Below are 12183 nucleotides of genomic sequence, written 5' to 3'. Positions count from 1 at the left end.
CTGGCCCCCTGCTCAGCGGGGAGTCTGTTTCTCCTTCTCCTTTTCCTCTCCCCGACTTGTGTGTGCTCTTTCTCTCTCTCTTTCTCAAATGAATAAATAAAAATCTCAAAAAAAAAAAAAAAAAAGGAAAAGAAATAGAAATAGAAATATTTCCTTCTCTCTGGCTCCCATTGCACTTCATACCCAGTAGAGGTTCAATTCCTGGCCCCACGACTGCCTGCAAACTGTGTCATAGACAGCAAATTGTGTCACCTCTCTGTGCCTCCCCTGACAACGGGGATAAAGAGATGACCCAATTCACAGCACTCGGCACCATGTGAGTCACACTACAAAGACTACAGTGTGCTAGTTGTCATGAGTGCTTTAGCCTTCTTACCACTGTATTATCAGTGTGGGCTTTTGTTTCTGTCTTCTTCCTAACGGCTGGGAGCTCCCAGAAAGAGGCGCTGTGTCTCATTCACTCACACACCCAGGGCCTTTTGTAGGCCCGTTGTCTATCACAGAAAGGAAGCTCGCAAATGGCTCATGGAAAAAGATCCTTTAAAAAATATTCCCTCCTATTATTGTTCCATCTCTTTGTTCTCCCTTACAGCAAAACTCCTTGGAAGGAAGGAAGGAAGGAAGGAAGGAAGGAAGGAAGGAAGGAAGGAAGGAAAAAGAAAGAGAAAGAAAGAAAGAAAGAAAGAAAGAAAGAAAGAAAGGGAAAGAAAGAAAGAAAAAGAAAAAAGAAAAGAAAGAAAGAAAAAGAAAAAGAAAGAAAGAAAAGAAAGAAAGAAGCTGTTTATACTCTGTCTCCAGTTTGCTTCTTCTTATTCTCTGTTTTGCCAAATCTAATGAACAATTTTCGGTCTCAAATTTAAAATCCTCTGAACTAAATTCCTGACTTTTCCTGCGGATTGCTCCTCCTAACAACCTCCATACCTCAATAAACGGCTACTAAGTCACCTAGTAAGTGGAATCATTTGAATTTGCTATTATTGACCAGTTTTTACTATGAAAATGGTAATTTCATATGGTTCTACCTATAATTTGTTGAGGCCTAACCTTGAATCTAACTCTTTTTTCTCTCATGATTGATATTAAATCTGCAAAACCACGGCCCTAAGTTCAAAATATATTCAGAATCTTCACATTCTTCACAACTTTCAAGGCTATCAACCTAGTCAAATCCCTTTCAAGTCTTATCTGAATTCCTGACCAGTTCTGCCCTGTTCTTCACCTCCCCAACAGTCGGTACAACAGCCAAAAGAAACTTTTTAAACAGAAATCAAATCATGTCACTTCTCTGTACAAAATATACCAGGGCATTGCTCAGAGGAAAAAACAAAGTCCCCACATGGGCCACAAGGCCTTATATGATTTGCACACCACTGTGATTCTCTGGTTTCATGTCCTACTTCTTTTAGTTTTGTTCACTTTGCTCCAACTAACTGACTTCCTTGTTTATCTTCGAACACACCAAACACATTCCCATCCCAGGACATTTGCACTGTTCTCAGACTGAAAGACTCTTTCCCCAAATATTCACATGAGCAGTTCCCATACTTCCGTTATATCTCTGACCACACACTACCTTATTCATGAGTTTTTCCCTAACCACCCTGTGTTAATAGCAAAGACACATATATGCCTTCTGCTCTCTGTCTTCCTTACTTTCCTTTCTTTTTCTCCATAACACCTATCTCCATCTAACAATATATTGTATTACATACTTATGTTTTTATTGGTTTATTCTCTGCTCTAACCCAACAAAGTGTAAGCTGCATGAGGGGAGGTACTTCGTCTGTTTTGTTCAGTACTACACCCATATCAGCCAGAATTCCTGCTACGTACCAGCCCCTCAATAACTACTGCTTAAATAAAAGGAAGTGAATTCTTTAATAGGTATAGAGCACATACAAATTATTCTCAAGAATTGTTTTTTAATTTTAAAATTCTAAAAAAACAATCCATCGATAGAAGAACCTGCTAATGCTGGAAGTTGCTCATTGAATGGTTAAACGACTTACGGTGGAAGAAATTTACATGCTTGTGCTTCAGGGTCACTGCATGTTTTAAAACAAGGAGTGGCACAAGGTTCATATTTCCACTCACACATCCTCCGGTAGGGCACTGCTGCCTGGGTTTCTGGAGAAATAAGACAGTCTCTATTGCACATATTTTTAATGTACAGCTTGAAAAATAATGATTTATTATAGTAACCCTTCTAGGTTTCACCCCTCCTTGACCATAATGTTGTAGAAAAGACAGAGCTAGGGAAAAAGGCATTGCAATTGCTTGGTGATCAAAGTATTTCATGGTTAGGCTGAATATCTAAATGTTAGTTTCCCTTCCAAAGGCTTTAAAAAGCCAGCAGTTGGAGAAAGCCACGAAAATTCAAAATCTTTTCCATTTACGTTCGGTGGGTTCTCATGATCTACATGTCATAATAATACTGAACACTTGTTTGGAATTTTACTTTTTGCAAAGTAATCTTTTGTCTATTATTCCATTTTATCCTCAAGCCTGTTGAGTATTATTTTCATTTTATAAATGAAAAAAGTGAGGCTCAGAGGAGCCAAATGACTTGCCAAGTTCAAACAATTAGGAAAATGGCAAGACAAAAGACATGTTTCCTAACATCAAAACTAGGGAGAGCATTGTTCTTCCCACAGAACTTAGAGCATTACCTTGTACATGGTTAAGTATTACCTGATGACAAAAATAAATGAATGGGTTTTAATAATACATGCTTACAGTTATAAAACCTCCCCTGATTGAAGAGTTTTCTCTTACAAACTCTGCTAGTACTCTCCCCTTCCCACAACAGAGAACAGTCTTTCTGTAGCAGTCCAAAATTATCTCTGAAGAAGAGAGCTCCATAAAGGACAAAGTTAAGGGTAGAGGTTATGTTTCTTAGATTCTGGATACAGAATGCATTCCAAAGTGTATGTAGGAAAATAAAACTTTTTGGAAGGCATCTGTGCATCTAAAGATAAGAGTGGCCATTAGACCTGGGTCACTGGAATTGTGAGTCCTGACAGAGGATTGGTTCCAAGACTAGAGTAGACCCCTAGAGAGTCCTAGTTTTACGAAGCCCACAAAGATCAGTTTCTGACATTCTGATGATGCCATTGGCAACAGTTGTCCAAAACTCAGGTGGGGTCACTGGGTCTGATTATAACAGAGCAAATTTCTAGATTGGAGAGGAAACAAAGAGTCATAATATTCAACTTTTAAGTAAACTCGAGTAAAAATATCATATCTATAGAATGTAGTATAGGCATATCAGTGACTTTTTCTCATGAGTACAGGAACCCTTTTTAATAGGCAAAACCTTGAAGCTCGTCTAAATTTCTATAATCCAAAGACTATCAAGGTTTGCAGAAATTTATCCACAACAGAAAAGGCAAATGAATAAATAAAACAAATGATAGGTTGAAATGAAATAATTTGTTTGGGAGGTCCAAGGCATATGTTAAGCTCCTAGATTTTGAAAATAAAACATGACTTTTAAACATCAGATGAGGCAACGAAGATTCCTCTCTGAAATTCAGAAAATTCAACAGCTATAAAGCTGTAAGGATCTCTAGAAATAAAATCAGGCTTCTGCTGAACCAGGGAAATCTTCCAGAGGTCAATGGAACCAGAAACCCTACTATTCAAAAGACAGAGATAAACATGCTGTCTTTATCATTAAGAATCAGGTTATTGAGAAGCTGCCTTCTAGGAAACAAAAGGTACAAACAGTAGCCCCAAGAGATGTGAGGAACCTCGATTTCCAAAGTCCAGTAGCACTGAAAGTAATAATTGGGGCCATAATTAAAAATAACATTATTTAAGGCTGTTCTAAGCTATTTGCCAATTAATTTATGTAATATAATAACTCTATAAAGTAGGTATTATTATTTTCCCCTTCCTAATTTCACATAAACTGAAGGACAAAGAGGTTAAGAAACTCGCTCAAGGGGCGCCTGGGTGACTCAGTCATTAAGCGTCTGCCTTCGGCTCAGGTCATGATCCCAGGGTCCTGGGATCAAGCCCCGCATCGGGCTCCCTGCTTCACTGGGAGACTGCTTCTTCCTCTCCTACTCCCCCTGCTTGTGTTCCCTCTCTTGCTGGCTGTCTCTCTCTCCGTCAAATAAATAAATAAAATCTGAAAGAAAGAAAGAAAGAAAGAAAGAAAGAAAGAAAGAAAGAAAGAAAGAAACTCGCTCAAGGTCATACAGTTTGATCTACTTGGACTCCTTTAGGAATGACTTAAAAATTAAAATTTGATAAATATTTTGCCATAACGTAAATTGTCTATTGATTCTCCTTTTGAACACCTCAGGAACCATACCTTCTATACTGAAGCTACTTGAATGTTTGAATTCTTCGGAATCATCATATTTTGATGCTTTGACACTAGCATCTGTGAGGATGATGAAAAAGCCTTTCTTGCTGTATAACTCAAATGCACTGTAACCAGGAATCCAGAGACTCTGATGGTGGAAAAATGTGGCTCTCCGATGGAAGGCTGAATTCGCCTGCCATAGTTCCAAACGAAGAGTGTCATCGTCGTGGACGTAGAGAAAGTAGTTTGGCCTTTCAGCAGATTCCAAGGAAACAAGTGCCAATGCTGTAAATCATAAACAGTGTGTTTGACACTCCCCTGGGTTCTCTGGAGGAAGCAGATCATCATCACCAACATTGTCAAATGTATTTAGAAAGTGGACAAAAACAGAGCTGCATGACCTCCATACGTAATTAATACCAATCTCCAAGATTTCAGAAATGAATTCTAAGATCTCTAAAAGGAAAATTAATATTTTAATGTAATGAATTGTTATTCAGCTCAAAAGCTCAAAAAGGTCAGTCTTTGCTGAGTTCTATTTTTTAAATAATTTCTCATGTCCCTGGGGGAAGAAAAGAAATATCAGCTTAGGACCCCGGAACACACAATTTCATACAAGGAATTGAATGATTGATTGAACACATATTTGTATTTGCAGGCTTTAACATTTTCAAATGCACAGAATCTCCAAATGGCTAAATTGGATCTAAAAGAACAGGGAAACAGATCAATTTAGGCATGTCATTGCATTTCAATATCACTGGGTTCTTAACAAGTAGATAGTCTTGCAAGTGATTTTCCTGCATTAAGAAAAAGCTATTTGCTCAACTTTATTGTCTATTACCCAATAGATGATCAAATGGCTAATGAACAACTATAAAACATTTGAGAAATGTCATCCTTTTTTGTTACATGCTTTAAAAAGATTTCCTCATATTTGTAAAACCCATGATGAAGTTTCTTAATTGAGATTTTAGGTTTAATTTCTTAGACCTTAAATTTTTAGGTTTTAATTTTTTTAGTTTAAATCCATTAGGATTTTTCTATTAAAAACATTAATTATTATAATTCATAAAATGAAGAGCTCACTCAAATCCAACATATAACTCCAAAGGCATTGATTATATCTTAAAACTTGCAAGTCCTTCTGCTGAGCACTGGAAGATGCAAAAAAAGAATAAAAGAAATCTTATTCAGAGGGAAGATATATAACAAACATATGAATTGGAACTTCAGACTGTGATAGGTATTTTCATAGATTAAAATAACTAAAGGAGTTCGTTTGACAAGAAAAAAGCAATTCATTCTAGCTAGAAAATCAGGAGATTTCTCAAAATAAATATAAAATTTAAGTCTGATTCATTTAATAAATATTTTCTAAGCTTATACAACACCTTACGCATGATTCTAAGTAGGGCTAGTATAGCAACAAGTAGCCTGATTATCACCAGATCAGAAGAGGACACTAACCACTAGCTAAAACAGGAGCCAAGTGGATGGAACCAGCATAGATCTGCAGATGCAAATCAGTAAGTGTGGGACCAGGTACCAGGACAGACAAGGCCATATAAGAATAACAGACTGTCTAGACTCTGATTTATTTCCTCAATATTTAACTTCTTTGATAACAAATCAAAATTTTGAAAATTGCAAATCAAGTCTATCGTGGTTACTATGAAAATTTAAGTTGTGCTTTATTTAGGACCAAAAGTTCAATCAAATAATTGCAATTCTAATGTACATATGCCAAGAGATATACAAAGAAAGATTTTATATACAAAAGAGATAGTTGGTTCATGTACCAGTGTCTTATTTTATTTCATATCCTTTAGGACACCTAAAAAATGCCATAAACGTATTAGATCCCCAATTAATAGCTACTGCATGAATAAATGAAAAACAATGTAAATGGAAAAAAAAATTCCTATTTTCAATTGGAAATTATACTTACATGATGCCTTCTCTTTAAAAAGGCCTGGAGTGATCATAAAATTAAAAAATAAATTGCCATGAATACTACTCCTTGGCAAAGAGAAAATGCTCCTACTGGTCATATTGGCCCCCAGAACAAGGCCACTCTGTCCATAACTTGCCAGCATGTATGGCCCTTCTCCAAGCCCTAGTTAAATGCAGATAAGAGAATTATATATTGGCATAGGAGTTTTACATTTCCAGCTATCATTTCAATGGGATAGATGTTAATAACAAAGAAATACTCCAAAAATTATTGTGCATTGAAGTTATTTATCATTAATAAAATAAGTGAACTATTTTCAAAACTAATATACTATAATGAATTGGAATATATGCATCATATTTAGATTATATAATTTAAAACATATATGTTTTGTATATGTATATACATATATGTATACACATTTACATATATCTCTATAAAACAGTGCTCCTTAGAAGATTGATTTAAGCTTTCTGGATCTCAATTTTTCTCACCTATATGAAGAAGGTTGTCCAGGTTACTTTCCACTCTAATATTCCATGATTTGAATCTATTCTCAATAAACATAAATTTATCTCTATCCATGGCCAGGGATTTTGATTGTCTTCTAAAAATCATCTCTCCCTAATAGGTTGCATTGCATGAAAACAGAATTCACAGACATGATAGACAATATTTTACTGTTTGGGGAATTACTGATTTTACCAGTGAGGCATGTCTATAAAAAAGAAAATAGGATGAAGCTCAACAAAGAAGTCCAAAGTCTTTTTACTTCTGCTGTTGTTTCTCATGCATTTAACTAGCTCCATATAAAGTAGAAAATATTTACTATAGTAAAAAACTTAGTAGTGTAGAGCCAAACTTGAAACTCACTCAGAATAACTTTTCTGCAAACTTTATCTTATGAATTATAAATAAGTTCACTGATATTCAAAAAAAATTATGAGTTAGGTTTTGTGATAATAAGTTCAGTTTACCTTCAGCCCAATCTCTATGACATTTAAGGGTCTTAGTATAACTGAGAGGTTACAAAACTTTGAAGTTTCTTTTGAATCATCAAAATAAAGTTACATAATTATCAGCTGTATGCTTGGCATACATATATGTATATTTTCTATGTTGTAGGTTATGTAAAATGCTAATATGTATGTAGAAAGTGCTATCCTACAAGATCAATCCAGTTGTTGTCAGTGAATTTCTCATTCCTTCCTTCCTCTAATTTTTATCTCAAAACAATTTTCCTCACCAAGCCCACTGTTAAGATGGAGGGGGAAAAAATCTAAAGAAATGAGAGAAATCCATTTGTATAAAAATCAAAAACTTCTGAATTGTCTCCCAGTTGATTGATGCTTGTGTCTGGATAGTCATGCATTTTCACTAGCAATTGAGACAAAACCATTGACTTTATCATTAATTTTCTTTAGGGAGAAGTATAATTTCACCACCTACTAAAAGCAGTCATTTCCTTCAGTGATTATTTAAACACAATATTAAGCATATCCTACCTAATAAAATCACTCTGAGCTTAAAACTTGCACAACAAATTTTGGTGGAATATTGAAGTCCTTGCTCACTGACAGCAATCACAATAATAAAATCTTAGTATTTTTAGTAAATGCCATAAAATGAACATGAAGATATTACATACACTCTTTGCATTAAAGATTATTGAAGTGATATCAACTGTAACCTCTGAATTCTCCTACTTCTTAAAATTTTCCTCCTATAGAATCACAATTATTTACTTCTGCATTAGCTTGAAATGTTAATAAGTATCTTGATAACACAGTGCCCGATATGTAATAAATAAAGGAAGAAATATATCAGTGCTGAATATCCAAAGAAGACTAGGTAGGTTTAAAATATCTATGGGAGCGCCAGCGTTATGGGATCGAGCCCCACATCAGGTTCCTCCGCTATGAGCCTGCTTCTTCCTCTCCCACTCCCCCTGCTTGTGTTCCCTCTCTCGCTGGCTGTCTCTATCTCTGTCAAATAAATAAATAAAATCTTTAAAAAAAATAAAAAAATAAAATAAAATATCTATGAAATTATTTGGGATGAAACAAATTAAAAATAGTCATTTAAAACAGTTTTCTTTTCACAAGTACTATCACCAATCTCTTCAATTCTATATTGCCCTTCAATCATCTGTCTTCCTTGGATTATTTTTACAAACTTGTACTCTCCTTTGCAGGTTAATGCTTTTGCCTATTATTTTGATCAGAGGAAACAGACTCCCCTGTCACCCCACTGAGTCGATCAGTGTCTCATGGGGGCTAAATGCCCCCTGTTCGCCCTCTGAATATTACCCATATAGTGTTATAGATGACGCCAGAGGAACTGGCTGGGAGAATCCTGTAACACATTAGAAAAAGAACCATCACTAGGAGTGCAGCAGACTTGTTGACAGAAAGCAAAATGTACCAAGAAGCAAAATGTAGAAATTCAATATTCATAGAAAATTCTGCTTTGGGAGCCAAAGGACTGCAGAAGGAATGCCAGAAAGTACAAAGTCACAGATGGAGATTTTTACAGCAGAAGCATGTGAAGCAAGAATTCTTAAGTAAGGAAGATACTGGAGCATTTTTTTTTTCAAACTGATGTCTGTGTACATTGTCTAGAGCATATGATAACAGTGCATGGCAATCTTTCTGAGACTGGGATGTTACAACAGGGCTGTGTAGCCTGGAGGTCAAGCTCCTTGATTCCGAACTCAGATTGCTTACAAATCTCAGTTTACTTTGTTTTTGACTAAGTGACTTTGACCAAGTTATTTTAACCGCTCTGGTCCTCAGTTTCCTTCTCTACAAAGTGTTAATAGTAATACCTTATAAGCATATTTGGAGCTTAAATTATATAATATAGGTAAAGTAGTTAACAATAAAAGCTACTGCTATTATTACTGTTATTAATATTAGGGAATCAGTGTCAATTTAAGCATGACATCCAAAGGATTGATGTGGAGTGTGTGTGTGTGTGTGTGTGTGTGTGTGTGTGTGTGTTTGTGTGAAGTCCTCAACAGGAGATATTTTTGGTTTACATTTTCTTTAACTACCAGTGAATTTTTTTTAATGTTGGGGTTTTTTTCTTCCATCAAACTTCCATAAATGTAACAAAAACAACCCAAAACTAAAATGTCAATTTTCCTTTTAATCCATCATCTCTATTTCTCTAAAATTATCTAGCTTTCTTTGGATATTTATGGCTGACAGATTTCTCCCTAGCTCAGTAAGTCACCAAAAATGCCTTTGATTAGTTGCTTGGGGTTTTTGTAATGGCCCACTTTTCCTGTAACTATTACTCTAATTTATCCCATCATGAGTCCAGAGTTTGTCCAGTCACCGGCAAAATGAACACTGAACACCGTCCTGGATCACCTTACTTGTTTGAATTAGGTTTAAGTGGTTATGCTTTCCTCAATAAGTAGGTTTGACAAAAAAGCAGGCTCCAATTCTGCCATTATGTGGCATTTTCACTGCGGATATAACACTGTCTCTTCTTATATCTATGCCTTAGTTTAGGTAGCACCTATACTTCGACTTCTCACTGTAAACTTGGTTGCTTGATGGGGCTATGAGAGATCCATTATTACTATTAAATCAATAAATTCTCATTCCGATAATATGTAAATAATTATTTTTGCCTACAATGATGGTGAAATAAATTCCTTACATTCTTATCACAGTTTGATATCTATGACATAATGTTGGAATAAAGTTTATATTTATACATAATGGTAAAAGATAAGCGTTTGGTATATGTCTTTCAAACTTTTTGCCTAAAAAGTTATCTATCTTCACTCATTAATTCATTCATGCCATTCAAAAACTATTTTTTGAGGCCTCCTAAATGCTGAGAACTTAGTTCACACTCTTTTTACTTTACAGAGAATAAATTTTGACTCAAATACTTAGAAATTTAGATAAATTTTAGAAAGTAAAGGCTTTTATTGAATTATATACCAAATTATGAACTGTTGTTCCCAGCCACATTGTTAAAAAACTTTTAATCTGAAAATACATCCCACAAAATGCTATAGTAATAGTCTTTATTTAAATGTCACATACCTTCATTGTAATATTCACAGTCAAGTGCTAAAAAATAAAAGAATAAATATTAAACTATATAAGAATCTGACCATTTATCTCAAAGTATGCAAAATATGGCTTATATGTTTATCAATGAGCAAGTGAAAGAACTGTGATGACATCATTCTATAATGACATCATTATTTGGGAACATCCTCCGAGCAAAGAGGATTCTTTAAGAGTGATGTGTTGTAATTAATTAAATTTCGTAAGATTATTTTATAGGTAGGCAAATATATCTGTCTACTTAGAAATGTGAACTAAAGTGTTAAAATCTTTAGATGACTTGCCATCTACCTAAGAAAATTAAAAGTTTAAAAACTCAAATCTGTTTCTTATAATCAGAACAGTGAAATTTCACAGGCATAAGGGGAATAAGTCATAAACAATTTGAGGATGGTATACAATTTATAGTTCAAATGTTAAAGTGACAACAGGCAAATAAAATAGAAAATTTTACCTTGATTTTTATTTTTATAAATCCTTTAGCTATACTACAATTTATCGGAATTGTCAAAGGAATAGAAAATTTAGTTATCTTGAAGAAATTCTATTTGCATGAATTCCATGGTATTTGTTCTGTGATAAGACAAATTAATCTCCTTATAAGGTTCCCACCATGATGGTGTTCTAACTAGGGTACTCACAACAACTAGTGGATGACCGCCAGTGAACAGACACCCCTTCCTGACAACATTTGTATGCATATGCTGCTACGGTTGTGCATAAACATTCACAATCCCCACCAAGATTACAGTTACACGTGTCTTCGTGGCAATTTTTAGCAAAAGAAGTAACATCAATCTGAAAATGAAATGAAAAATGGGTTAATTTCAATAAGTAATTGATTGAAATTCAACCTTCTAAAAGAAAACTGGTAGATTTTCAAAATTTGGTTATTATCAACTTTACACTGCCACCTAGAGTTCACAATATCTCAAACCTCTATATGGACCAAAGGAGAAAGGAATTTATTAGGCAAATGTAAGATCCAAGAGCCAGCAAAACAGGTAATGGGTCTGACAAAATATATAATTTCAACACCTGCAATATAATAACATTTTGATATTTTGTAGAAGCTCATTGTTTCATTATTAGCATATTCACATGGCATTAAAAAAATATTCTGTTACCAATTGTACTTCTAGTGACTTTTATGAATACCTTAAACTATTTTTTTAAACCTCTATTGGGGTCTAAAATTATTATGTTGGGAAGGCATTTAGAAATGTAAATTTCTGAATAAATTACACCCCATCTTGGCATATGCTTTTAAGACTGTTTTAAATGTGCCACCGCTATGAGTTTGAAACTCTACACTGGGTTGAGGAGAAGAACGCCCATGCAGCAATGTTCTCTGAAGAAAAAGAAATACTTATGGCTTCGACCAATCATTTCTGGCTTTGAGGATGTATTAAAGATGCTTCATAAACTAGCACAGAATATTACAAATAATATGTACAAATGTAGGCTGTTAAGTTGGATTGAGGGAGAAAGTCAATCAACTGAATGCATCACTTCTACAGAGAACCAAACTACCCAATTTGTCTTCCTGACAACGGTGAGGTAGTCCACCTGAAAAACCAACTGTTCCTTAAATCATTTGTCCCGTTCATCTCGGTGTTACAGACACAGCAGTACCATGTAAATACAGAAGTTTAGTAAAGTGTTCATTTACCACATTGCGACAAGGAGCAAAAACATCGCTGTACAAAATGGCGCACTCTTTCTTGGCATAAGGAAATTTGTTTTGATGTGCCTCACAGGGTTTAAATAATTCACTGGGGGTTTCACACTGTTGAAGAGAAATAAAGGAGAAGAGA

At 34.8% G+C, this 12183-nt stretch overlaps 1 protein-coding gene across 6 annotated transcripts in view; it reads right to left on the bottom strand.

Moving 5' to 3' along the window:
• The window catches only part of OTOGL (otogelin like), a 127732-nt gene that overhangs the window by 38530 nt on the left and 77019 nt on the right, over positions 1-12183 (bottom strand). For 5 of the 6 annotated variants that reach the window (XM_034644027.1, XM_034644026.1, XM_034644028.1 and 2 more), the window contains 6 exons: positions 12039-12155; positions 11008-11164; positions 10340-10366; positions 6267-6434; positions 4322-4600; positions 2010-2127 (listed from right to left, as the gene is read on the bottom strand). In XM_034644027.1, the coding sequence (XP_034499918.1) occupies positions 2010-2127; positions 4322-4600; positions 6267-6434; positions 10340-10366; positions 11008-11164; positions 12039-12155 (866 nt within the window). The remainder of the gene's footprint in view (positions 1-2009; positions 2128-4321; positions 4601-6266; positions 6435-10339; positions 10367-11007; positions 11165-12038; positions 12156-12183) is intronic. The other variant, XM_034644029.1, reaches the window with a different exon arrangement.

This window comes from Ailuropoda melanoleuca, chromosome 15 (genome assembly GCF_002007445.2).
Source record: "Ailuropoda melanoleuca isolate Jingjing chromosome 15, ASM200744v2, whole genome shotgun sequence".
Lineage (NCBI taxonomy): Eukaryota > Metazoa > Chordata > Mammalia > Carnivora > Ursidae > Ailuropoda > Ailuropoda melanoleuca.
Note: the sequence above shows the minus strand (reverse complement) of the source record. Positions and strands in the feature narration are given on the sequence as shown.